Here is a 27,836-nt window from a genome sequence, read left to right as displayed (position 1 = left end):
TACCGGCAAGTTCCTATTAACCCATAAGGTATATAAACCTATTTCAAAAACTCAGTCTTGCCGTGCTTTCAAATTACCACCTCCTCCCCAACCACCAGCACCTCACTCCCAGCCTCGTCCTGAGGGGTGCGGAGTATGTGATACTCCTCTGCCTAATATTTTGGTTCACCGGGATGAACACATAGATTTTTTATTTTATTGTTTGTTTTTTAGCAGATGGCACCGGGATGCTCTGAAGGATGAGGCTGTGCTCCAACTATTTTACTCTACTTTATATTTCTTCACCCATTGTTGGGTCAATGTTTTTGGATACATATAAGATTTTGTATTCTAATAAAGGTGGTTATTTAACGAAAGATTGCCCTGACTGAACATCTTTAATTAGACAAGCTAATTAATCGTATACATCAGTGATAAAAGTAAACTGTTGCTGCATGTTTAATAAATAAGTCAATCAAACCTTTTGTTTCAGGTCCGGATTGCTTTGCAGTTAGAGGATGGGTCAAGACTCCAGGATTCCTTTTCCTGTGGACAAACGCTTTGGGAACTGATCAACCATTTCCCACAAACTAGGTGAGAGAACGTCAAGGTTTTAGATACAACAGGAACACCATCGGAGCAGTTCAGAACCCTCTCCTAATCATTCCTGTTAATTGTTTTAGTCTTTGTTCAATTCTTTGTCTTGCAGCCAGTTACTACTATTAAAACTAATAATAATAATAATAATAATAATAATAATAATAATAATAATAATAATAATTTAAAAATTGCATACCGAAATCTGTGATTTAAAAGCCTTGCTTTTCATCCAAGTTATACAAGGCATGGAAATGACTGACCCCAATGCCTATTCTGAGCTTCCTCTAGAGGAAGTGTTGCAGCACAGCGCCAGGGCAATGTTGGTACCAATGTTGGTATCATGTCAGGCAGAGAAAACTGATTATAAAGTTATATTTTTATCTAATAGCAACTTAACAACACAGATAAAACCGCGCAATCACACACCATGTTTTTTTTATACTGATCTTGCGGACCAATATTATTTTGATCTTGATGGTCATATTGCTCAATTATTTAAACCCTGTGCATATAGCTTAATAGAATAATGATGCACTCTGGCATCCCCACACCAAACAAAATACTTGTTTTTATTTGTTAAATCAAAAACAATCTGTCACCTTTTTTTTTTTTGCACATTACCTCTCTTAATTCACCATTCACCATTATAAAAAGTGTTGAAAAATCATAAAGAATGCTCCGAACACAAATTCTTCTTACTCTGTGGTTTTGGAAGTGCCTGGCTGTGTAAAGACAAACTGTGCTTTTAAAAAGCTACACAAGCAAGCTTCTATTGTAATCGAAGCCGTCACTGAGCGATGCCAATCTCTGTCTGACACTGCGAGTACATTAAAATGCCTCCAGTTGGCACCTGCTTTGATTTAATATTTTTATACAACATGGTTCAGGCATTGCCAGAGCCTCTGCCCAAGTGTCTGTCAAACAGCATTTTTCATCTGTATGACATAATTTTACAACTTGATTATTTTCCACAGAAACTTCCAGACTTTGGGATTGCTTTATGGAATAAAATACATTTTAGGTTCACTTTTATCTTTTAATAACAATTGATCATAAAAGCTCAAGCTGGTATTTTCTTTTGAGTTCTTTTGATGCTGTGAGACCCTTTACCTACAACCCCCCCCCCCCCCCAAAAAAAATACCTGAACCCACATAAGATTGCCTGATGTCTGAGACCACCCAAGCAGTTAATTGTGATCACAGCATGTGCTTAGGGGAAAAATGAATGACGTTTTAAGCAGAAACCTGACAAGTTTACATACAGGACAGGGCGTGGCCACATTATTACAAACGCACCAGGAGACATGGTTTGGTCGGTCTACGTGCTGTGTGAAGCAACTGGTCATGACAAATCGGGTGAGGCAACAGCTGCAGAGGGTTGGACTGTGTGAAAAGTGTTCATTTAATATGCAGTATTTAATGTGAATTTTCAGAAAATTCATTATGCTCAGAGTGCACAGACTAAACAAATTTAGAAAAATAGTGTTGACCTTTTAATTGAAACAACTCCTTTCTCCAATTGCAAACTGCTGTTAAAATAGGGCAGGTTACGAAAAATGAGTTGGAACAAATAGGAAATATATAGGTTTAAAACTTTTCTCGTTGGTAAATAGCCAGGATTTTCAACTATCCAAAAGGCCAACGCTATAACTCTATCAGAATCATGACTTAACATTTTGTTACAAATCATTTCCAGTCAAAATGATTTAGTTTAAGTAGCATTCATTCAAGTATACTTGACTTTTTTTCTTTCTTTTTTTTTTTTTTTAATTTGTTCAAACTAAATTTGAAACAGAAGACACAATTCTTCTTTTGACGTTCAAAATAAATGCCGGAGAAGTACAATGTGCTATTTAGCTTGTATGAATTTAGCATTTAAGATTACTTGGCATGAATGGCTATGTAATTACATGTAATACCTGGGTAATTACCAATCGTTCTATTTCAGATTGCACAGTCTTGTTTGTTTGTGCTTTAAAGACACTTGGACACTTTGCTCTGCTGCTGTGGGTAAATCCTTCATCACATCACAACGAAGCCTGCTGATGAATTGGATAATGGACTCGTGGGCTCTGCAGCCACTCTATATAGCGTCCAATTATGTCTCAGAAGGCTTCCTCCCATAAATAGGGGTAACATTACAAGAATATTATGGGTTGTTGACCTTGGACGCATGCTTGTGGGTCATCAGGTCTGGCCATCTAAAGTTGTGTGTTTTCAGTGAAACATAGTGTGCCACAGTTTCATTTTATTCATACCACACATTCACTTGTGAGTTCTCTGTGGTTGATTTGGCAGGCTTTGTGGAATGCACCCTGTGGAGCGACATACACTAAGTGGGAGAGGCAACGCTTGTAGTTTAGATTAAGGCCTTTGGGCAGGTTCTATTTTTTATTAGCCTCCATGTTAATTAATTTATGATTTAAGGCCCCAATTTGATAGACTTTTTCACTGGGGGAGAAAAAACATTTTTAAGGTTTAAAATATAACTAGTTCAGAGCTGATTTTTGAGCAGTTGTTATTCTGATTGATTCGTTCAAGACTTGGACGATAAGTACAAATTAAAATGGATGCACATGCTTTCTCTTTGGGGCATGAGTTTGTATTTTCCCCAAACCTACTTTCCCTGCCAAAAGGGAGTTGAATTGGGCCCTTATTTTCTTTGCAAACGTCTTGCTTGTGTGTTATTACCTTCCTGTAGTGATGGACCCAGAGAGTTTGTATGTCTTGTCAGCATTTTCTATAAAGATTTTATACCCTGATATGTCTAATGCAGGTTTCGTAACCCCTCAACAAGTATACCACCAAACAAGCCATATCCTAGAAATGTTTAATTCTCATACTAATTCAGTACAGTGGAGTGATTTTTAGATGTCAAGATTGCGCTATATGTTTTTCTGTTTAAAAAAAAAAAAGGGCTGTTCTGTTGTCTGACGGGGGGACTGGTGTGGGGGGATGACGACACTGTTAGATACCCAACATTGTCATGGCCTGTGAACTTGAACATCGCAAGGAATTCATTTTTGTTTTTGTCAACAGTCCCACAGCTGCCATGGAGCAAACAATGTGGAAGTCATTGTATATCAACTACTGGTGTACACAGCATGCCTTAAAGCTAAGCGCTCACTTTTACTTTGAAGATCTCTGCCTGATAAACTTAATTATCTTGTTCACCCTCACCGCCGTAAACTCATTTTACAAGCAAGGGTACCTTTGTATGAAATTAAATGTACATTCTGAGAGCTGTTTTGAATAGATGATTTTGCATATATACCCTAAGACGTAAGTGGTATTTCTTTTTAAATGGGAGCAAGCATTTTAGAATGATTTAGTATTTAGTGATGGGTCGTGCCACCACATTTGTTCCACTTGGCATTGAACCGATGTGAAGATTTCCAGACGTAGATGACCCTGCATCTATCATTAACAGATCTGTAGATGGCCTGTAATGTGTTTAATGTGTTAAATAAATGTGCTGTTTGCTGTCAATATCTTGTTCTCTGACATCATGTTGTAACACTTGCAGGCTATACAAAATCACACATTAAAGAACAATTTATTTAGAATATATGTATACTGTATGTAGCCAATAACTCATGTAGTAAATGATTTGAAACTGGCATTCAAGGATAATTTTAAAAAACTTTCAGTACGTATAGATATATTAAGACTGTTACTGGGAATAAAACCAGTTGATCTGTTTTTTTATAGCAAATATTGATCTTTCAAGAAGTGATTCATTTACTTCTGTAGACACATCATCTTCAAAATGTGGCAATTCATTTAACAGTATTACCGGTCAGGTTTTATACAAAGATTGAAAAATAAGCATGAATGATTAAGTTATAACATTTATTGTTTAGCTTTGTGGGTCTTCCAGACCGCAGGATCGTAATTGCAGAATTACTTTTTCATGGGCGCCACACGTTCGTATGTGGGGGTGGGGGTTTGTCTGTGTTTAAAAAATATGTTTTCCATTTAAAAAATAAAAAATCTATCGCATACAGCAATATCATAATAATTTTAAAAAAAGTATCAAAGTGCATCGGAACAATGGAGGGGGGTATACTTAAACGTTTACATCATACCATACCACAGTGCAATATGTCATTTTGCAAAGCCCAAGTCCGTTCTCTGTTTCTAGTTTCTAGATTTTGCAGAATCTTGTTTGATAAGTTTCACCACTTGTTTTTCTCTCTCGCCACTAAAAAGATTGTTTTACAATAAAAAGGAGTAGCAGAATATTTTCCTAGTAATGGTCTTTACCATTTTTTTTTTTTCCATCAGACGGCTCAGACTTCAAGTGAAGTGCTTTTATAACACTAGCCAGAACTGGTACTACTTACTGAACCAAATCAAGCTGAAAGAAACGTAAAAGTTGTGTTTTATATTGATGTTTTAACTTTAAACAGTATTACCCGTGTGCTTTAATTTCCATCTGATGTTCAAGACAGTGATGCATTGCAGGGTATAATTTGAAACGTTTAGCTTTAGGAGCAAATTGGTATTCAGGTGATGGCAGTTATTCCAGTGACATTGTCAGCTCAGTTCTCAACTTCAAGCCATATGTTTTTATCACTGATCCTCTCACAAATAGGGTACAAATGCTCTTTACCCATGTTTAGTAATTGGCAGCCCTTCAGAATCTCAGTTGGCAGGTTTATGCCTGAGTTATGATGCCCTTTGCAGGATATCTATCCCTCATTAAAATACTTGATATCTTATCAAGTATTTTAATGAGGCATAGGCATGGATTATGTGGTTTTTTTGAGTGTAACAAAACAAACCAAAAAAAAGAAACATGTAAAATTAAAATGAACACCATAAGTGTACTGTGATGACAGATGATGATGATTCCAATTTTAAAATGGAAAATGTAAACAGAATTTTAAAAACTTTTAAAACAATTAAACAAGTACAGATGGTAGATGGCACCTCTAATTTGAGATGAAAAATGTAAACGCAACAGAAAAAAAAGAATAAGATAATCCTGAACTTCAACCACAAACCGCACAGACTCTCCACAATGTCTTCAGTACAAACCCATTGGAAAGACGTTGGGAAAGCCTCTGTGTCCTTTTTGCTGTTGTCATAGTTTTTTGGAAGATGTTAGTCTACTGAATGCTTTTGCCAAGATGTTACAGTGTTGATTGAATTTTTAAATGACTGTCATTTCTGGATTAGAGCTAGAACCCTGGAATTAACTTTAACCCTTTGTAGTGTTGTGCAGCACTAACCATAAGCTCTTACGAGACCATGTGCTCAATTGACATGGATATCTAAGCATTTCAATCAATTTCTTAATGCAAACCGTCTTATGGAAGGGTCTTGTTTTTTAATTATTTAATGGGACATTATCTAAACAAGAGGAGTGTGTGGATTAATTCGGTTTTATATACGGTACAATCAAAACAATCAGACATCCAATGGAAGAAAACTTAAGTTAGTGTTGTCCCCCCATCCCCCAAAGTTATTAGTTTTCCCAAACCCATATTTACATATACATGAATATGAACAGCTTAAGCAAGTACTAATACATTACTTGTGTATTGGTACTTAGCAATGTTTTATCAATTAAATCTAAAAGAGCAACATTAAGAAAGGCAATGTGGATGTGAATTATTTTCTTATGTTTTCAGAGAGCTGATGGAAGTTGAAAACATTTATTTTATTTTTGCAAGCATTCAATCTGGCGATCACTATGGGTATGACCCTGTTACATGCTGCGTCAGGCAGTGTAAACCAAAAGCTGCTGTTATCCAGATCTCTGGAACCAGATGAAAATCTATAATGCTTCCTTAAATTATTGAACCTTCAAAGCTAAGAGGTCATTAACACAGGGCTTCTGTTTCGATTTAATGCCAGCTATGGTTAGTCCAGGTTCTGTAGGCGCAGCTGGTCACAGAACAAAAGCATGGCACTCCTAGCAAGGTGAACCCAACATGCTTTCAAGTCAGCAGGACACAGCTGACCTCTGACCCGCTGAACCTTAAATCCACACTGTTGACACTGTTGTCCCAAGTGACCTGTAAGGATTAGCGCATGGAGTGTGCCTGAAGCGTGTTGGCTGTAACGGCAAGCCCTGGCCTGACAGCTCTGCAGCAATACATATTGTTAACACTTTTACAAAGCACACCGTTCAATTCAAGTTTCAGTGGGGGGTGGCTGTCATAATTTCATGCAGTGATCAAGGCTGGTTGTTTTTTGATTCCATAAACAGAGCAATTGGTTGAAAGTATTTTTAGGATTTGACGTTGATTTGTTTGATTAAAACATCAAGCGAGTGATTTTCAGAAAAGACAACAAATAGTTATGTAAGCAACAGATAGAATTTTTTTTTTTTTCAGTAATGAAATCAATGCACTTGCTTTAAATTATAATGTTTAAGCGTTTTAGAATTTGAGATTTCCGTTCAGCCCTTTGATTGGGTGCGACTCTTGAGTATATCAGGTCACAGTACAGAGGTTTCCAGGTGCCTGCATCAAGTGTGCTAACCTATAGACGCAGTGCAATCAATTTAAACAAAAAAGCTAACAATGTCACCTTTAAGCACTGGAAATGAGAGAGGACGATTTACAGGTTTTTTTTTCTTTGTTTTGATAGGCTTTTAGACCCAGAAATTCTGATGATGCAGGCTGTTCTCTGATCTTATTTCCTCCTTCACCGGCGGAGAAGATAATCTAAAGTGTGAATAGATTCTTTGCCTGCTCTATAGAGAGTTGCCCAAAGCAGGATTTACTTCTGAAACAGGCCTAGCATCAAAGCGGCAGGGTTGCAGTGTTGCCCTGACCTTGCAGCAGTCCAAGCCCATATTGCAGACAGGTGTTCATTTAAAATGAGCCACACTTACATTTTCCTTTTGTAGTTTCATATTATTTCTAAGATTGTATCACTCTGTTAAACAGGAACAGAAAGTACATTTTTTCTTTGTGTTTTTTTTTTTTGTTTGTTTTTTCTAAAAAGGGACCACGACTTTTAGGATTGGCGTAGTCAGACTTTTCATTAAAAAAATGATCAGGAAATAAATTATTAATCTACATTTTAAAATGATAATTTCTTGAGAAAATAATAATATGAAAACCCCTTTTGCTAATAAGCCGTTTGTTAATGAGCTGATTTATCCTTGAGCAGTGAAAAGCTGCTCTTGTCCTGGCTGGGGACAAATTGGTAAAAGAGGATGGAGTTACATGGTAGGGTGCATTTTTATATGCAGATTGTATAGTATACTGGATCAGCAGCAGCCTGATTCCACATTAGAACAGGATTGGATTGTATCTAGGCAATTTTTGTTTTGTTGCCCCCCACCCCCCGCCAACATAAATTATTTAAAAAAAGAAAAGAAGCCCCCTGCCATTTTAATATCAATCATATCTAACAGACACTTAGTTCACTGGGTTACTGGTCTGTCTATCTTGGGGCGTTTGAAGATTTTGGTTTTATTGTTCCAAAAGGTCAAGTTCTTCAAAGCTTTCCTTCTGTTCTCCGCAGGGTTCCTGGGCTACAGCTGTCAGAATCCACTCCTCTCTGTGTTTATATGAGAGACGAGGTAGGTCAGAGCTCTATTACGTTTTTCCTTTTTTTTTTTTTTTTTGGTGCAAGCATCGCAGGCTGCATGATATTATTAATTCTTTTTTGATTTTTATAATAGCAGCTTTATCTTCTTTCCTGGTTTACATGCAGTACATTCAGACACTGAATTAAAGTGCAAATTGATTGGAAAATAGTTCAGGTGCTAATGTTGTATACAGGTCATGGTATGGTTGCTTTGAATGTCTGCCACTGCATGCCACATAGAGTGGTTCTTTGCTGTTGTTAACAGTATTCAGGACAGATACCATAACACATACAGTATATCTTATTCTTTGGTTCTCCCTTTGGTATTGTAGTAGCGTTTCACTATGATTTTGGTGATCAATGAGGAATTAAATTGGTTAGGTAGATAATACTACAGGAACAGTTTACCTGCTTTTGTGAACCTAAACACCAAATAATCATGTTAAAATGTAAATGATTTTGATCTTTCACTCCTTAATATTTGCTTCAGAGATGTTTGCTGACCTGAGACTACATTTTGTTAAAGATCTGTACATGTTCTGTGTAAACAGAGGTTGAGAGGATTTTTTAAACTACCGATTAAAAGAATGTATAACTTCTCCTTGAATGTCGTCTTTGTCACAATTCTATTTGTTTTATGATTCTTGTAATTAAGTATTTACTGTAGTATTGAATGGGATAAAGACCAGATTCCATTAATCTTTTAGGATTATTCATGCAAGTTCTATTACAAGATCGTCGTTGTACTCAATGCCAGAGAGCACGGCTGCTCTGTTAGGAAAAGTGAACTAAGTTAACAGACCATCGCACTTTAGCAGCCTTCACTTGCAAACAGGAGGCACTGCATACAGTACATGCAGTCATATGTTTATCATTAGAGATTGTAAAATTGTAAAGAAAACTACTAAACTGAAATTACTTGTTCCAGATAGCTGGCGAAGAAGCACTAAAGAAAATGACTCTGAAATCCCTCGGGCTAACTGGTGGCAGTGCCATAGTCAGGTGAGAACTGTTTTTCTAATTTCAACGTTCCGAGTTCTCCGAAAGAACAATCTGAAGTTGTGTGCCCACCTCCCCAACACTCAAATCAAGAAACACTCATTTGTCGTCCCCCCCCTCCATTTGGAAATGCTTAGGGTATTTTCTCCTGGGGGCTCACTTGATTTTTAAAAACATGTTGTTTTTGTTTTCTGGTTTGCCCATTGTAGATATATCCTGAAGAAATCCAAAGTGCTTGAGCAGACAGAGACGATGGAAATGGGGGCTGCTGTTGAAGCAAAGCCAAAGGAAGAAGTTGAACCGTCTGCAGGGTTGGAAGCTGCCCCGTGTAAGAAAGATGTTGAAATACCTGTGCAGAAGCCAGCTTCAAGTGCCATTTCTACAGAGGTGCAAAATAATGCTGTAGAGGCCATCGCCCATAAAAAGGAATCGGTCCTGAATGTAGATATTAAAGAGGAAGCGGTAAGGTTAGTGCCAACAAAAGAGGCGATCAAAAAACAAGAATCAAAGCCAGAGCCATCTTCAGAATGCCCAGGACCTTCTTCTGAACGACCCAAGAGCATTAACCAAGAGCCCTCAGCAGCCCCAGATCCAACACTGAGTACTTTTGTGCCATTTTCTGGAGGGGGGCAGCGACTCGGAGGGCCAGGGGTTGAGGGACAGAGGGAAGCGGGCCTGGCATCCCTTTCCAGCCCTGGAGGTCCACCAAAGGCAAAAAAGTCCAAAACCTGTTCTGAGTCAGGTGCCAAGGTAAGAACCAAGAAATTTTTTTTTTTTTTTTTTTATTAGCTGCTCACCCCAATATTTATAGAGATCAGATTGTGCAATAAGGGGGCTCCTGCAAAACAGCTAGTCTAGGAGGGTGAAGAAGAGGAACCTTAAGAACTGTAAACAGGAACTGGAACAATGTGTACTGCACAGTGATTAAACCAAAACAGGAATTCCACATTGATCTGTAGCAGATCGCTTTTGAAAACAAAGATTCAGACTGTTGCTACCAGTCAGTCAGACTTTAACAGGACTGCATATGCGTGTTTGTTTAATATAAATACCAAAGATCAACACTGCATTATAAATGCTTAGATTCCGTCATCCCTCGTGAATTAACTTGCCAGAAGCATTAAAGAGAAAGATTGAAGTTTAGCAGCTATCCTTCAGTCTCATTCTGTCATTAATCGTTTGTCCAAATTCTGAATTGTTTTCAACTACTTATACAGCATGTAACTGAAACTGTTATTAGTGTCCCCCAACATCTTCCTCAGGTTTGTACTCCAGTGGCAAAAACCCTTCGTCCAAGCGGCTGTCTGTAAACTTTTTCCATGACCCCAAGAGATGTTTGGTTGCAACATCTTGTGCTGCCAATTATGGCCATTTTCACCCTGTCAACCTTCTATACCTTTTTTTTCTACAAATCATATCTTCTTAGTTAGTTACGCAAGGCTTTAAGTTTTAAGAGAAGGTATGAGCTCAGTTTTACCTTTTATACTACAAAAACCCAGGCAATAAAGAGTCAATAATCATTTTACGTGTTTCTTAACACTGAAACAAATTGCTTGACACAGAACACTTTGCCACTTTGATCATTGCCTTGATTCTTTGATCTCAAGTCTCCGTATCTGATAATGTTTGATTGATTATAGAGCATTATAGAATGCGTGCCTGCTTTGTTTTCTTTTGTTTCTTTTTTTTTTCCAAAAAGTTTGCATGCAATATCATCGCACGCTGTCTTCTTCAAAATAAATAGTCCTCAACTTGAAAGGCGCACTTGTTTTAATAAGAGAGGAACCTGAATATTTTCTGTTAATGTTTGACATGGTGGGAGGACTGGATACAATATGCACTTTTAGCTTTATTTTTCTGTGCACTGGATGTTTAGCAGACCGAACCAACGAATAGCCTTTGATGTCAAACTTTAATTATTCAGAAGTAATTTCACTTTTTTTTTTTTTTTTTTTTTTTTACTTTCTTGATTATAGTGTTTATAGTTCCGAGTTACAACAACAGTTGGAGGATCACCTCACTTTGAAGTCAGTCATTTTTGTTCCTGTCCTGGGCCAGTGCGTTGACCCCTAACAGTCCTGATTACTTCCTTCACATGCACTGAGATAACTGTAAATACACAGCTTTGATATCTGACTATGAGGCGGCCTGCCTCAGGGGGACACCATATGGGCTGTTACAATTAGGGAGTTTGGAGGGATGGGTACAACTTCCTGATCAAAGACCTTGAAGATGATTTTCTTTCCAGACCAGTGGATAATCGTTAGATCAAGTACTTTTAACCTTGGTTTTTCGAAACTTGAAATGTATAGTGTCCTAGAACAAAAAAACATTAAAAACCTAAATATCTCTCTCTCTCTCTCTCTCTCTCTCTCTCTCTCTCTCTCTCTCTCTCTCATATAAATCCATTCAGTTTGAGTCTAAAAAAAAAAAAAAAAAAAAAAGTGTAGGTAATCCAGATAACATACTAGCTTACTTACAAAGGCACATATATTTTGAAGCTTCAACAAGAACATCTTTGAGTCAGTGCCTTCCAGAGCTCCTGTACAGTATTGATTGTTTAAGCCAGTCATTTACTGTGAGAGTTTGAGCCATGCCCTCTAAGTTTTCCAATTTGTAAACGGTTGGTGTGGAAGAGAACAAGTCACAGTTTTTGCATGAGACTGCTTTGATATGGAAGGCAGAAAGCATGAACTCCCTAGGTGTTTTCAAAACCTTTCAATTCACTTCCTTCATCTTCCATTGTCTGTCTATATATCTATCTATGGAACAGTGATAGAAATTGTGTTTTGGGTGTTAAGCATATAAAAGCAACACTCCCTTGCAAGAGCCAGCACAATGGGGTGGAGGGCATGTCCCACTGTATAAAGAGCCAGTACTAGCAGCAGCAATCAAACAGTCAAGATGAAAAGGAATATTTTCATATTTCTGTTGCTTTCTTTTTTATTATTTTTTTAACCATGAATTGTTGACTGCTGACAGCTGTGGAGCCAAAAAAAAAAACACTTGCCAGATCAAACCACAAGCCCAGTGCAGACCGGAGGAAATGAGACAGTCCCAACAGAGTAGCGTCATATGGGACCACCAGTGACGAACAGCATGGAATGCAGTGTGGCAATGGACTTTGGTTAATGTTTTGTTAAGGAATTCATATGCACTGCCTGGCCACTTTATTAGGACCTGTCTATCCGATTGGCTTTGGCATCACCGTGAATTAAAAATACAAATGAGGTTGATCGTGTGATATCTGACACAGTTTACTTCAGCATTGCTGTGGATCCGGTCCACCCATCAAAGCAGTTACTCTGTACTGTACGAATGTAATAGAAACTCTGACACATTATCAGTAGTATACCCATTTTAGAGACAACATTATACTATTGTGCTCTACCAAGATAATGAGATTCCACTGTAAAACTTTGTATGGAAACTGAATTATTTGAATTCTGGCACAATCTGCCTAAATTTAGCAGATGTTGTGAGACTTTATTTTTATTGATCTTGGTATTCCCATATATGAGAGACCCTTAAAGAGTAGGTTCATCCAGTACACATAGTTAGAAACACTCCGGTCATTGCAGTGTTTATATCTGGCTAAATTAATCATTTATTGTAACTTTGTAGCAGCTTTGGTTTTATTTTTTTATTTATAGTGCTTCCTAATGATTCATTCCCAAAATGATCTGATATATTGCGCTGTTGGGCTTACAGACCTGTGTGAATTCTGTGCACTGTAAATGTTTTACGTTGAGTTACATGTTCCAAGTTCAGTCCAGTAATCTGTGTTCCATTCAGTCTGGGGACAGAGACAGCAGCACATTCAAAGAAGGATTGCTACTGGCCTGGCTTGCCCAGCTTGTTAAACTATATTAGAACCAGTTTGAGAGAGATCTTTCATCACAGGCACTTGGAATAGTATTATCAAGGTAGTTGGCTTCTAATAGTTTTGTTACAATTAGTGACATTGGTGCTGAGCGGAATTTTAGTAGTGATGTAAGGAATAAAGCTGTGGTGTTTTATTCTAAAACCTTGGCAAGTTCGATGCAGGCATCATTCCACAGTTGGCAGATCAGGGCTGTAACGTTGTCGTTTAAATTCTTGAAACCATGCACTTCACTGTGACACCATTCCAGTTTCTGAATGATCTGAAATAGACTTCAGAGTGTAACGAGGGAAAGTACATTTGTTGTATATGTTTGATTGCAGGGTTGTTTAAAGAAAAAGTGATTTACTGGTCATGTCCAAAACATCCCTCGGATATTTATTGGGCTTGTGTTAAAAAAATAACCTCTTTATACATTCAGATAATTGAACTCGATATTGAGATAATGTAAATATTTATAATGTACTGTCATCCACCTCAAATTCAGTGTATTCTGGTTTTTGTCAGTTTAATGTTTTAAGAACGCACATTACTGTAGATCAAAAACTGTGCACTTAGAAAACTCAACATTTCCTGTACAGAAATAACTTGCTGACCGTCATATCAGGTTTCTTCACAGAGACATATCTCGCATACCCCAATAGAATACTGTAATTAGGCCTGTGTAACCCTGTACTTACAGTGGACAGCAGTATATTTTGTTTAAAAAAAAAAAAAATAATGCTCCACCACCCACGCTGGCTGTTGTTGACTTTCTAAATTTCACTTTCAGCAGCAAAAATAGCAAATGAAGCCTTGTAATTGCATCAGCCTTTTAAGAATGCTTTCGTCGTTTGTTATTTTGTGTTTTCATTTTTGGTTTCAGAAGTCGCCGGGTTCCAAAAATGAAGAACCGACTACTGAAGACGGGGAGGGTTTTTTAGAGGTAAAACAAGTAGATCTTAAAAAAAAATTAATAATTCTGCATTTTCACTTTCCATGCACACTGCAGGATCGGCCCGCTGTAATCAGGTACAACCTTGTGGCTCGTTACTACCCTTGTATGTATCGAAATATTGTTTAGTTTCCCAACGTTAAAAAATTGTCTGCACCTCTGCCTTGAACCACGACTACTACTCTGCCAGCCCAAATGCTGGTTTAGCCAGTGGACATACCCCACTCCATGTGGAACTCCACCTAAAGCTTCAGTGGCAGTGCTGCCAGGACTCTTGGAGACAAGAAATAAATACATCTCCTATCAGTGTCTTAGATGAACACAGATTCAGGCTAAATTATATACAATGAGAAAATGGATGAGGATAAAGAACAAAGTGACAGATTGAAGGGCTGGCTGTCATCTCTGCTATAATATGAAGCATCATGGCTGTGGGTAAAGGCTGACTGTGGACTTGCCTTGTGCTGGTAAGCCAGTACCTTGTCTTTGTGAAATTAATTGAAATTGATGAAAAGAGAAAAGGGAGGTGTTTGGGACAGAATTATTGAATGTTGTTTTTCTAATTTATTGCTGGATGGAATCTAGAATTATATGAAAGGCAAAGTCTATTCACATTTACAAATCTACACAGAAATGTTCTCTGCTCTGGATGTTTAGCAGATCGAACCAGCGAATACCCTTTGATGTCAGAAACTTTCATTATTCCGAAGTAGTTTCACTTACAATTTCTGTTTTGGTTAATCTTTTGTCTTAACTCAAACAGGATCAGGGAGTTGGTGCAAGACTATATAATTCTTGGTTGATGATGGTACACAGCTCAGCTGGGATACCTAGTAGCTGTAACATTTAAAAATGACTGTAAAAATGTAAAATAAACTATTTTGATGATCCCATGTTTTAGGAGCTACTGAAACAGCACAGTTAGTATGTTCTTTAATCTGCACTAATATGTACTTCATTCACCACACTTGTTCCTTGCCATCAGTGCGTTTACTGTAACTACACAACCACAGGGATTGATTAATGTGCATGTATGGTCATATTGAAATATGTACAGTAGGTTCCAGGACCCCAAGCTCAAGAAGAGCAAAAGTTTCTGATAAATTAGTTTGCACTTATTTGACATTGATGGTGGCCTGATTGTAGGTCCAAGAGTGCAAAAAAAAAAAATGAATATATTTCACAAGTCTCAAAATAAGTGTCACCCTGGATGCCCTGTTGACAATGCTACAGTGCTGGTGAGGGTCCTTGTGCGTTCTGTATCTCAGACTCTCTTTGGTTGCAGCCCATCGATCGAGAGGCCCTGGTGTATCACATGGATGCGGAGCACCGTCAGCGAGGGGAGGTCTTTGCTGAGGACCTGCCTGACGAGTTCTTCCAGGTCACCGTTGATGACATCAGGAAGCGCTTTGCACAGCTCAAGAGTGAGAGGTAAGCTCTGCTTCCTGTTTCCCTGTTAAACTGATCAGACACAAGCCTATTTTGGGGCTTTGGATAATTCTGTTTATTAATGTATTTATTTTTATTTTTTAGATTTTAAATTTGGTCTGGGATGGTGCATAGTCGTTCGCACTGTGTTTGCATGCATCTTAGGAGTGAATAAGTTAAGGAATATATCGTAGCTAATACATCTTGTTTCTACTTTGCAACCCAGTTCAAGACACAAGACTCAACCTGTTTTTATTTTTTTTTTGTTTTAACATACAATTTTAATTGGAGAGCATTTATCATTGCCACATCACAAGCTGATGAACCTATGCTGGCCCATTATGGGTTTTATATTTGTGTGTCTTGCACACATGACTGGCACGCATGGGCTTAGTTCGTTCCCATCTTAATGCCCCACAGCGTTCCTATTGGTTAAGATAGCCTCATGGCGGATTTGTCTTTATAATCGGCTCAAATTGTGTAATAACCATAGTTCTTACAAGGCATTCACTAAGCCATACATCAAAGTCTGTGACCAGAATTTTTTTTTAAGTTGACATTACTTTTTAAAATTGTTTTAATGTTTTTTATTGGCAAGACATAATTGGAGAAATTCCCACACCACCTTGGATTTATATAGTTCCAGTACAAGTGGTTCATTTTGTTTTTATGACCTGTTCTGGTCAACCTCTAAACTGTGGTCACCCGCATTAAACCATTCTTTTAACAGCTTTTCATGTTCTTTTATAATTGAGCCCAGTCTTAAAGTTGGGTTGGGAGATTGTTCATGCATGTATAGCGATGGATGAGAATGGCATGTGTTTTATTTTTTTTTAATAGGTCTGAGGTTTTTACATTTGTAAACATGTTTTCAAGTTGTACATTTAATGTGTGTGTGTGTGTGTGTGTGTGTGTGTATATATATATATATATATATATATATATATATATATATATATATATATATACACACACACACATATAAATTGTCTTGCCATTTGTCTTTTGTAAATTCAATACATTTATAAAACAACGCTTGTTTTTTAAAGTGGTGAGGTGTTAGGGGACAATTTTAGAAGAATGCTCGTCAGACATATTTCTGGTTTGATAAAACAGGCTTGTAATCTGTCTGTCTGGGGATCAAGCAAAATAATGTTTATAATGTCCAGATGAAAAGGGGCGGGGGTGTTCAGTGTTGTAAAGAGCGACTGGTCTTAACAATGCTGTCCTAAACAAATAAACCTGTCAGTGAGCTCCTTCAGCCTCCATCTCAGCTCTACAATGGAGCTCCATTAACAGTGTTGCAGTGTTATGCCACTTGAGATCATTAAGATCATTTCACTTGAGCGATTCAACTCAGTCATGTATGTATTCATGAGGCTCGCGGTGACATAAGCAATGCAAACAGCTTGCTCCATAGTGGTATCCTATTATAGTTTTTGGGGTTTTTGCTTTAATTTTCAGGGAGGTTCTTGAAGAGGCTCCGCTGTTGACCAAGTCCTTGAGGGAGTCTCGGATGAAAGAAAAGATGCAACGATACCCCAAGGTCAGTGCTTGTACTCCTCTCTCTACCGAAACAATCTGATATTGATTTGAGTAGTGTACAAAACGCATTTGTTTGTCTTCTGATGGTTCATTTGTGTTGGTTTCTATCGGGGGTCGGGGGGGGGGGGGGGGGAGTTTTAAAGAATCACAAATTAAAGAACATGTTAGTCTGATCTTTTGTGTTTGTAAGTACAATTCAAGGACTCAATGATATCCTTTTGTGCTGGGCAGGTTGTGGTGAGAGTACAGTTCCCTGACAGACATGTTTTGCAAGGATTCTTTCGACCTTTGGAAACAGGTGAGATGTTAATACATTTTGGTAATTTTGATTTGTTTATCTACAATGTCAGCTGTCGAAGAGGCAAGTTGACAATCTAGAAGTAATGTCTTCAGAACATTCAGGAAATCAAATTGGACAAAGTTTAAAGCATCATAAAGTATTAAATTCAGTTTTTACATTTTTTACCAATAGTATCACAACTGATTTATATATATTCCTCGCTATAACGCGGGTCTCGGGGGACACACACAATATGAGCGTTATAACCGAAGAGTGTTATAAACAGGGGAGGAGGTGGGGGCGCCGCGGGGGACAGAACAACACACATCTCACTAAAATACAAAATAAAATAACTCCCTTTAATTAACTTTCCGTTAATTAACCATGCACCATGTAATCAACGCTATATTTTTTTCCAAAACAAACGAAAAAAAAAAATAGGGTAACATTCCCACTCATGGATCATTTTAATTAGCAGTTTTTAAACTCTAAATAGCCTGGCTAAACGGCGGTCGGGAGTTCAGTTCGAAGCGACAGACAAGCAAACCAAGTGCAAGAAGGAATGGGCTCGTCCCAGGTTTGGCTGCTAGAGCGGGGTTGAAGCGTCTTCCAGAGAAAGCCGCAGCTCCTGCAAAAAAGTAAATACATTGGGAAAGATAACCATGTAATAGGCCTAATATTTATTTAGTTATAAAACAAATGCTGAATAACATGTGTTATAAAGTGCCAGCGCAGCTTGGAGTTAGAGTATTTGGAATACTGTAATCTGTCACAAGTGTTATTTAATCAGTAGTATTTTGTATTTAATTATATCCTGATGTAACTATCACTGACACTGTTATCTGCTCCGTTATTGAATCGTATTTTGTCATATACTTGTACTTGCTAGAACCGAAGTCATTGTATTTTATCTTGCTCTTAATTGTATTAATACTTGTACTGTGATTCTTGAAATGTATTTTTGTTTACGACTGTAAGTCGCCCTGGATAAGGGCATCTGCTAAGAAATTAATAAATAATAATAATAATGATTTACTGTAAACATATGGCATGAATCACTAGTATAGGGAATTGGGGGACATGCTGTAGGAGCGTTATAACCAAGAGTCTTATAGCGAGGGAGCAGTGTGTGTGTGTGTGTGTGTGTGTGTATATGTATGTGTGTATATATATAATATATAAATATATAAAACACAGAATCAACACAGCAGCTCTTGAGCCTCTGTTTTAAAAGTTATTGACAGCAAAAAGTAAACAAACCAGAACCCAACCTCCTGAAAATGTGTGTAGTGATTTTTATATAGACTGTATATATTATATATTGTGACTTTCTGTTATGTGGAATGTAATAAACGACAACCAAAATAATGAGTTTTTTTTCCCCTTCACTTTACAACGCTGTTTCCATGTTTGTTTTATTTGAAGTGTTTAAAGTTACATTTCAGTTTTCGTTTGCTTGTTCAGGCACAAGTAAACCTCATGTTATTACTTTATGAAAACGTGTCAATGGCCACTGTTTACTGTGAAGAAATGGCAAGGAATGAAAAAATAAATAAGTAAATGAAATGCAGTGTCAACTTTATGTACTAAAACAACATTTAACTTGAGCTGCTGTTTGGCATCCTTTGTTTTGTAGTTAACTCACTGGGGTAAAGTAAGTCCTACACAACTTATTCTTTACTCCTGTGATGTTTTTCTATTTTAACATGTTACATAGTGTAAGTTCTTGCTTTAAAATAAAGGCGCAGACACGGGCCGTGGCCATGCCCCCTGCCCCTGCTGCTATGCTGTCTCTGCCTGCGTTCAGTGCAATATAATTTATTTTTGAAAAACGAACGGCTATCCGAACGAACATTTAAATTGAGCGAATATGCGAACATGAAAGTCCTGTGTTCATCCCAGCACTAATATATATATATATATATATATATATATATATATATATATATATATTCATTCCTTTGGGTGAGTGTTAATGGGGTTTGTGTGCAATGAATGTGCAATGAATGTTTCAGCCCTTTCATGTTTCTTCTTTTTTTTTTAATTAGTTTTGTGTTCAGACATGTGTTGTGTGGCATCTGCAGTTTGCGTGATGTTGTCTCACAACATATTCATACAGAAAGCAGTTCTGGTGGGGTGTTGAGCAGATTCTCATGAGGATCGGGAGCCAGGAACCTCACTAGCGCCAAAGGCACAAGTGATTTACAGCGAGGTTTCACACAAAACAGCACTGTTTTTATTGTTTTTCTTTAGCACTCTCTGTGGCTGCAATTTATATATAACCAGCAAAAGGCAATAAAAATACTTATTAGTAACTTCTTTTAAAAAGCATTACAGCAAGTCATGCATTTCTTACATTATTCTTCCTAAACCCACATCAAATGCAAATGCAGGAATAGTTTTATGGATTTGGTTCAATAGTCATAAAATATTTTTGACTAGCAGTTGACATCCTCCTATTAAACATGCTACAACCAGCTTGGGCAGGTGCCACTAGTGGGCTGTGCACGGTTCTTAACATTATCTCCATTCTCATCCCTGTGCTTTTGTAGCAGATTTTAGCAGAAGTCAGCATTACCATTTAACATTTTGACAGCCACACAAATAGACGCCTATTGTTGCTGTGCCTCTGTAAAAAATGTCTTTTTTTTTTTTTTTGTGAAAGCGTTTTACAAACGTACAGCATCACATCTTTATTAAAATATAAGAGAAAACACTATGGGGCAAAGGAAACACACAGATGTGGATGGCAAACGCTGAAATCTGTAGCAACTGGGGATATACTTACTGTTCCAAGTACATTTCTTAAGTAGTTCACTTTGGAAAAGAATCCTTAGGTGAGCCATAGCCATTAACTGACTTGCTCCTCTGTATATTAAACCTGCCTCCATTACACCCCACAAGATTTCTTTTTCTCAATGGGTTTAAAACAGGGCCCAGATAGAGAAGGCTTGTGTTTTTTGTTTTAGTTTTAAGAAAAACCTCACTTATTTTTTTGTAGGTTGCCCACTGTTACAATCTTTATGTTTTAGCAGCATATTTAAAACAAGACCTCATTGGTACATTCAAAGTGGCAATACAATGATGAGGTCTCTTAGGCGCTGAAAATCTTCAAGGGTTGGCTACACATGCAACGCTTGGCAACAGTATAATGCAAAGCAATCATCAGCCCTGTTTGTGTCATGTCAGTAAAACGACTGTGCTGAAGCAAAGCACGCCAGCTGAGTATTTCTTATATAACCCACATCAGGAATCGGACCTTGTCATTGTAATTAAACCATATAATTCATCGATTTTCAGTTCAGTGATGCATTTATTTGTCATTCGATTATTTTTTTTGACCCCGTTTTATTTGAAAACAAAAAAGTGATGTAGTATGTTTCTGTATTTGTACCTGTGATTTACTGTTTGGTTATTTAGAATAAACAGAGTAAACATGATCATTTTAGTGTAATTCTGCTGTAATTCTAATTCCAATTATAACTGACCTCGGGTCTGTCGGGAATATGCCAGCTGTACAGCACTAAACGGAAATGTATCAGATGCATTAAATACAAATCTGTGCAGCATTTCAGTGGAGTAGTTTAGGTTTATGGTTTTTCCCCTTTATCCCATGCTATTTTTAATGTAACTTTTACCTACCAGAAAATGTCCCCCCAAATCCCCACTTTTTGTCTCAGTCAACACAGCGTCTTACACCTCCAGCTTCACCACAGCAGTATACACTGAGCAGAAATGATCTGCTCTAAAATTGCATGTATTGGTTTTTCAGTCCGACAGACAGGAGACTTGACGGTTCTATGTGGGTAATGCAAAAATAAGTCATATGTGAGGACAATCATAACCGCACATTGTTATGTCTTTCCTCACTCATTGCTTGTTTTTACAATATTTAGTCTTAAATACCAGTACCAATATACACCAGTGGTGGTTATCAGAAGGCTATAACGGGATATTGGACAGTAATTTGCCAGATCTGCATCCTTCAATTACCTCCTCCTGCTTCACCCTGTGTTTTTTTTTTTTTTTTTTTTTTTTTTTTTTTTTTTTTTAAACCGTGCTATTTTAGTTTTTGTCTTTCCCTGAAACTGGTGAATTTAACACTGCAAAAATAGTCATTTTAAAGGGGTTTGAACTAATGAAGACCAGCGTGTAAAGGGCTCTACATGAGCCAGACTGAATCTTTTTAAACAAAAAAAAAAAAAAAAAAAAAAGGAGAGATCAAACAGCTTGTTTGACTCGACTTTGATGTCTGTCGCTTTCATTCTTGCTATGGTTTAATTTTATTAGACTCTTCCAGCTAATGTTCTGAAGAGGGTTTGGCTCCTATTCCTGCACCCTCTTTTACACACACGAACACTTTGGAGCTGTAAAAGTGTCCCACAGCTTTCTTCCTCAAAACGGAAGAATGGTTTTACAACTTTCTCTTTCCAGTTTATTGGATAATATTGGATAATATTATTATGTAACGCAGTGTTTTGGTATAGAGGAATTCAAGGTCAAAGGTCAATAAACCCAGGACATTTTTTGTTCCACGTACCTCACAATATGGTTTATATACTAATATATATATTAAAAACCAATCAGTGCTTCTTCATTTCATTTTGGTGTTGAGAATACAAATGCGAGCTAAAGTCAAATACCATTATGGGGAAAGTGGGAGCTTTGGCCTTATTACCAGGCTTACCTGCTTGATTATCAGATACATTTCTCCTTGGTACGTGGTCTGAGGTCTGCCTGGTAATTAACCTCCAGCCTGCAATCTGTTTTTCCTTTCTTTGGGTGTAATAAAAGTCTTCCAGTGTGTGCCATGGTGGTCCAGGGGAGGTAGAGCAGCTGAACCCTTCAGCACGTGGGCTGGAATGTCACCCAGTCGGAGCCTCAAAAACCCTGAAAACCACTCCCCACTGATGTGTGTAATGCTAGTCTGGATACGGTTAACCTAGACTGTTTTGAAAAAGATATAATCATGATCATAATAAAAACAGGTACAGTAACTTGACAGATATATATATATATATATATATATATATATATAAATTCCACCCCCCTTCTCTCAACTGGATTGAGTGGGCATCAGGATATTAAAGCAAATTCTGTCAGTCCAAAAGGTGTTGGGGATCTGGGTTGAAAAGCCCAGTGGAGACTTTGCAAAATGTATGCAATGGATTTGAGTAACCTTTCACTTGGACATGACATCTGCACCTGTCAAACTCTTCATAAATCTCTTCCTGTCTTTGCAGTGGGTGCTGTGAGGGAGTTTGTGAGGAAACATCTTGAGGATCCAGACCTCCGATTCTACTTGTGTAAGTGCCAGTGACCTCCATGACATAGAAGGCTTCTCCATCTATTTAATAGATAGCAAAACATTGATTCTCTTGAAGGACTCTTCTGCTGTTATACTCGGATTCAGAAGTGTGGGGTTCATGACTTTTTTTTTTTAGTAAAGTCCATTTTATAAAATATGGGCATGCAAGTTTGGGAGGAGTTACAATTTTTGTTTCTCTTGGATATTTTTTTGTTTTGTTTTTGTAATGATTATTTATTTTTTTCCTTTCAAGGGAGTTAGAACCTTTACAATCTTCATTAGAACCAAATGGATAGCCATGAGTCCTAAAATATATTTTTGTTTCCACTGGTACGTTTTTTCTTATGTGTTTTGTTTTTTTTATTTTGGGTTATGATGGTTAATGTTCCTTCCCTATTTAAAAAAAAAAAAATGGAAAGGATCCGATCTTACACAGCAGATTATCTAGGATCCCACCCTTTTCTTTAATGGTCGTCCAATATCTGTAAAAGCTTATGACACTCCTGAAACAAGTACAAAGAAAAAAAAAAGTTTCAAATCTTAACACCTTGGATCCCGATACTGTCATAAATCAGATGCTAACCAGGCCTGAACGGCTAATAAGGTAGGTGGGTGACCTCAGATGAAAGAAGCAGCTGCTGCAGGACCTGGACCTGCTAGTTCAGCCAGTATACATCCATCTATAACAGAGCTCTGCTCCTGCCCTTGTACTGTATCATTAGAGATGGATCACAAACCGTAATACATAGTAGCTCTCCCTGGTTCTGCATTTGCTCGATGCATTTTTACAAAAAAAATATGGATATTATAATATTAGAGAGATGCAGGAAACATCTACAGTGTATGGAGGGTATGTAAAAGTAATACCCTCGTTTTGTGCTTCTTATAATAACTATAAGCGTGTCTCTCTCTCTCTCTCTCTCCTTTTTCTCAGTTATTTCCCCTCCAAAAGTGATTTTGGATGACCTCACAGACACCCTTTTCCAGGTAAGGATCATCTTATTTGTTTTGTACTACTACAGTTCTCCATCCATAACTGTTAAACAGTCAACAGTGCTGAATTTAGAAGTACTAACTAAAATAAACTTCAACTCTGTGACAAACGTTTCGACTAGTAGTTTTTTTCAAGGTCTTCAAAATGCTTTTTGTTGAAACATCTGTCACTGAATTTAATGTGCTTTTAGTATTTGTAAATACCACCATAGTGTCACTGATTTATATTGCTTGCAAGCTTCTTTCAACAACATTCTAGAACATGTTCTTTACCCACAACAAAGATAACTTCCTGTCGCACAAATCATGCATGGTTTGGTAGCTACTGCACAAACCATACCTTTTCTTTGATTCAATTCTTCATTTTTGGCAATGCGCTGGAATATATATTAATACCTTTATAGAAATATTTGTAATAGGATTGATAAACTTTAAAGTCTATGCTTGTCTATAGAGCACCTTTAGGAACAGTGCTGCTCCTATGTGAACTAATGCCAGTACTCTGCATTCATATATATAAAACTGCGTACTGTAACACTGCGTTTAATAAACATTAACCAATGGTTATATATCAACAAGTTGTTTTTTGTTTCCCCCCCATTAACAAAATTCTTTATTTTAAAAAATAAAACGAAGACGGCACCAGTTGAGTCTGCAGGCTGAAAGTTATATTTGTGGATGTGTGTCAGTAGCTTCCAGCTGCGTTGGGGCAGTTGAGACATCACACAGCATTCGCATTTGGCTTCAGAAACATCTATTCATAGTGGCAGTGTTCGCTGACGTTGGGGAGCTGGGGGGGGGGGGGGTTCCCAGAGGTTTAAAAGAAAGAAGTAACAGCAGCAGAATTTCCATTTATTTTCCCGGAAACTATCTAAAGCAATGTGGTTTTTCTTTTGTTTTGTTTTTTTGTTTGGTAGACATAATGTCTTCACGGAGAAGGATGGTCTGCTCCACTCTTCAAAGGCACTTAAGATGTATAATTAATAACAGAAATCAGCAATTTGAAATTGCAGCAGAAAAGCACCCCGATTCCTTTGAACTTTTCAGTTTTCCAGTCCCAAAGGATGATTACAGTCACTTAATTACACAGGATTAAAAGAGGGTGGATCCAGTTCCAAAAAAAAAAAAAAAATTATGCTATCCAGTTTTCCACAGACGTTTAATAAAAACTAACAATATAGTTCATTTTTTTTATATATATATATATATATATATATATATATATATATATATATATATATATATATATATAAATAGTACAGTAGCCTTATTTTCCAGACTCATTCTTCCTATTCTGAAGTGCCAGATCAGTGAGGACTACACACTGTAAATCACTAATATACTTGCTACACCAGAAGGCTCAGTCGACCGTCTCTATTAATCAGCTTATCAGTCAGTCAATCAATCAAACTCTGGAAAACCTCCCAGATAGACTTTCCTGCAGCGATGTGCCTGCTGTCAGATACAGAGAGCGTGGTAGCCTGTCATTGTTTTTGCACAGTCTGTCTAGAGCAATATGCAAAGTAATTCTGCCTTGGTTGTACATTTATAGTACCGTCAACTCATATATAAGATCCTCCATCATACATCACACACAACTAATACATCATAATGGCTTAGTTGGTTGCGTTATATTCTATAATAGAACATTTAAACCTGTGTAACAAGTTTAAGTACAATAGTAGTAAGCGTTAACTTAAAACATTTAATAATGTATACAGTTCTCTCTCTCTCTCTCTCTCTCTCTCTCTCTCTCTCTCTCTCTCTCTCTCTCTCCTATATCTGACTTGCACATCTAAAAACCATGTAATGTCAAAAAAAGCATTTTGCATAGGGCTCTTGCAGTACAATATAGATATGGCTTTTACAGTTTACTGTCAACATGGCCTAACCGTGAATTAACTGAATTTGTAAATTTAAAGAATTGTAAAATATTTAGGGACATAAACATAGTCTGCTCTAGTTCATGAGTTTGCTTAACAGTGGAACGTTATATTAATGTGTGGATGTATTCAACAAACAAAAGCACTTCACTCTGGCAGGAATGTACACGGTCAATATTGTTTCATTTACTTTCCACGGCATTTTACAATCCTCTAATATAGTATTCCTAGTATTGTCCAGCATCATATATCATCTCTGCTGCTTTCACTGGGTGGTGGCAAGCGTTTGATAATTTACTAATTTTTTTTTTCACCAGGCAAGGTAGCTTATAAATGGAAAATCGGTATTAAGCAAAAATTCTATGCAAAAAAAAAGCTTTCGTCCCATAGTCATTTTAAAATCACTGATGCCAATCAGTAATCCATATAACCATGATGCTTTAGGTTGGCATTGTGGTGTTGCTTGTCAAAATGACTTGAGCTTAAACTGGTTTAAAAGACAGCGTGAGCATGTGGTGCACAGAGTGCCTTTAAAAGTCTGCTGGGTAAAGGCGCTGTTGCTTTGTGTTCCTATGATAGCGTAGCCACTATTCATGTAGCTACAGACGTGCTCAAATTTGTTGGTACCCCTCCACAAAAAATGAAGAATGCACAATTTTCTCTGAAATAACTTGAAACTGACAAAAGTAATTGGCATCCACCATTGTTTATTCCATATTTAATAGAAATCAGACTTTGCTTTTGATTTTTTATTCAACATAATATTGTAAATAATAAAACAAATGAAAATGGCATGGACAAAAATGATGGGACCGCTAACCTAATATTTTGTTGCACAACCTTTAGAGGCAATCACTGCAATCAAACGTTTTCTGTAGCTCTCAATGAGACTTCTGCACCTGTTAACAGGTAGTTTGGCCCACTCTTCCTGAGCAAACTGCTCCAGCTGTCTCAGGTTTGATGGGTGCCTTCTCCAGACTGCAAGTTTCAGCTCTTTCCATAGATGTTCGATAGGATTCAGATCAGGACTCATAGAAGGCCACTTCAGAATAGTCCAATGTTTTGTTCTTATCCATTCTTGGGTGCTTTTAGCTGTGTGTTTTGGGTCATTATCCTGTTGGAGGACCCATGACCTGCGACTGAGACAGAGCTTTGTGACACTGGGCAGTACGTTTCGCTCTAGAATGCCTTGATTGTCTTGAGATTTCATTGTGCCCTGCACAGATTCAAGGCACCCTGTGCCAGGCGCAGCAAAGCAGCCCCAAAACATAACCGAGCCTCCTCCATGTTTCACTGTAGGTATGGTGTTCTTTTCTTTGAAAGCTTCATTTTTTTGTCTGTGAACATAGAGCTGATGTGACTCATCTGTCCAAAGGACATTCTCCCAGAAGGATTGTGGCTTGTCAATATGCATTTTAGCAAATTCCAGTCTGGCTTTTTTATGTTTTTCTTTCAAAAGTGGAGTCCTCCTGGGTCTTCTTCCATGGAGCCCACTTTCGCTCAAAAAGCGACGGATGGTGCGATCAGAAACTGACGTACCTTCACCTTGGAGTTCAGCTTGTATCTCTTTGGCAGTTATCCTTGGTTCTTTTTCTACCATTCGCACTATCCTTCTGTTCACTCTGGGGTCGATTTTCCTCTTGCGGCCGCGCCCAGGGAGGTTGGCTACAGTTCCATGGACCTTAAACTTCTTAATAATATTTGCAACTGTTGTCACAGGAACATCAAGCTGCTTGGAGATGGTCTTGTAGCCTTTACCTTTACCATGCTTGTCTATTATTTTCTTTCTGATCTCCTCAGACAACTCTCTCCTTTGCTTTCTCTGGTCCATGTTCAGTGTGGTGCACACAATGATACCAAACAGCACAGTGACTACTTTTCTCCATTTAAATAGGCTGAATGACTGACTACAAGATTGGAGACATGTGTGATACTAATTAAAGAAACTAATTAGTTTGAAATATCACTATAATCCAATTATTTATTATCTTTTCTAAGGGGTACCAACAAATGTGTCCAGGCCATTTTAGAATATCTTTGTAGAATAAGCAATAATTCATCTCTTTTTACAGCTTCTTTGCTTTATTCTATGACATACCAAAGGCATGCAAGTATACATGATAAAATAGCTTTTAATTTCATCATTCTTCCTGAAAAGTGAAGCATTATTTCAATGAGCTGTAAGGGTACCAACAAATTTGAGCACGTCTGTATTTCAGGTTGACCAGTGTGTACTGTACATAGTAATTTGTGAATGGAATTTTCACTAGGGCAGTTTCTCCCTCTTCAAAGGACGACACTTAAGTTTTTTTTTTTTTGTTTGTTTATTTGTTTAAAATTATGTAATGATCCCATAGTAAATCAAAGAAGATTTCTTTTTAAGTCCCTCCATGGGTGAGCATTGCTATCCATGTGGAAAAACTGACGAGCGCTTTCACACCAGCCTGAAA

At 37.5% G+C, this 27,836-nt stretch overlaps 1 protein-coding gene across 2 annotated transcripts in view; it reads left to right on the top strand.

The window, feature by feature from the left end:
- The window catches only part of aspscr1 (ASPSCR1 tether for SLC2A4, UBX domain containing), a 53,603-nt gene that overhangs the window by 6,569 nt on the left and 19,198 nt on the right, over positions 1–27,836 (top strand). The window contains exons 4-13 of one of the 2 annotated variants that reach the window (XM_034039085.3): positions 473–573; positions 8,068–8,125; positions 9,062–9,135; positions 9,342–9,882; positions 13,881–13,940; positions 15,235–15,380; positions 16,842–16,923; positions 17,154–17,220; positions 22,446–22,508; positions 23,445–23,497. In XM_034039085.3, the coding sequence (XP_033894976.3) occupies positions 473–573; positions 8,068–8,125; positions 9,062–9,135; positions 9,342–9,882; positions 13,881–13,940; positions 15,235–15,380; positions 16,842–16,923; positions 17,154–17,220; positions 22,446–22,508; positions 23,445–23,497 (1,245 nt within the window). The remainder of the gene's footprint in view (positions 1–472; positions 574–8,067; positions 8,126–9,061; positions 9,136–9,341; positions 9,883–13,880; positions 13,941–15,234; positions 15,381–16,841; positions 16,924–17,153; positions 17,221–22,445; positions 22,509–23,444; positions 23,498–27,836) is intronic. The other variant, XM_058989830.1, reaches the window with a different exon arrangement.

This window comes from Acipenser ruthenus, chromosome 17 (genome assembly GCF_902713425.1).
Source record: "Acipenser ruthenus chromosome 17, fAciRut3.2 maternal haplotype, whole genome shotgun sequence".
Classification (NCBI taxonomy): domain Eukaryota; kingdom Metazoa; phylum Chordata; class Actinopteri; order Acipenseriformes; family Acipenseridae; genus Acipenser; species Acipenser ruthenus.
The sequence above is the reverse complement of the archived record's forward strand: the minus strand, read 5'-3'. Positions and strand labels throughout refer to the sequence as shown.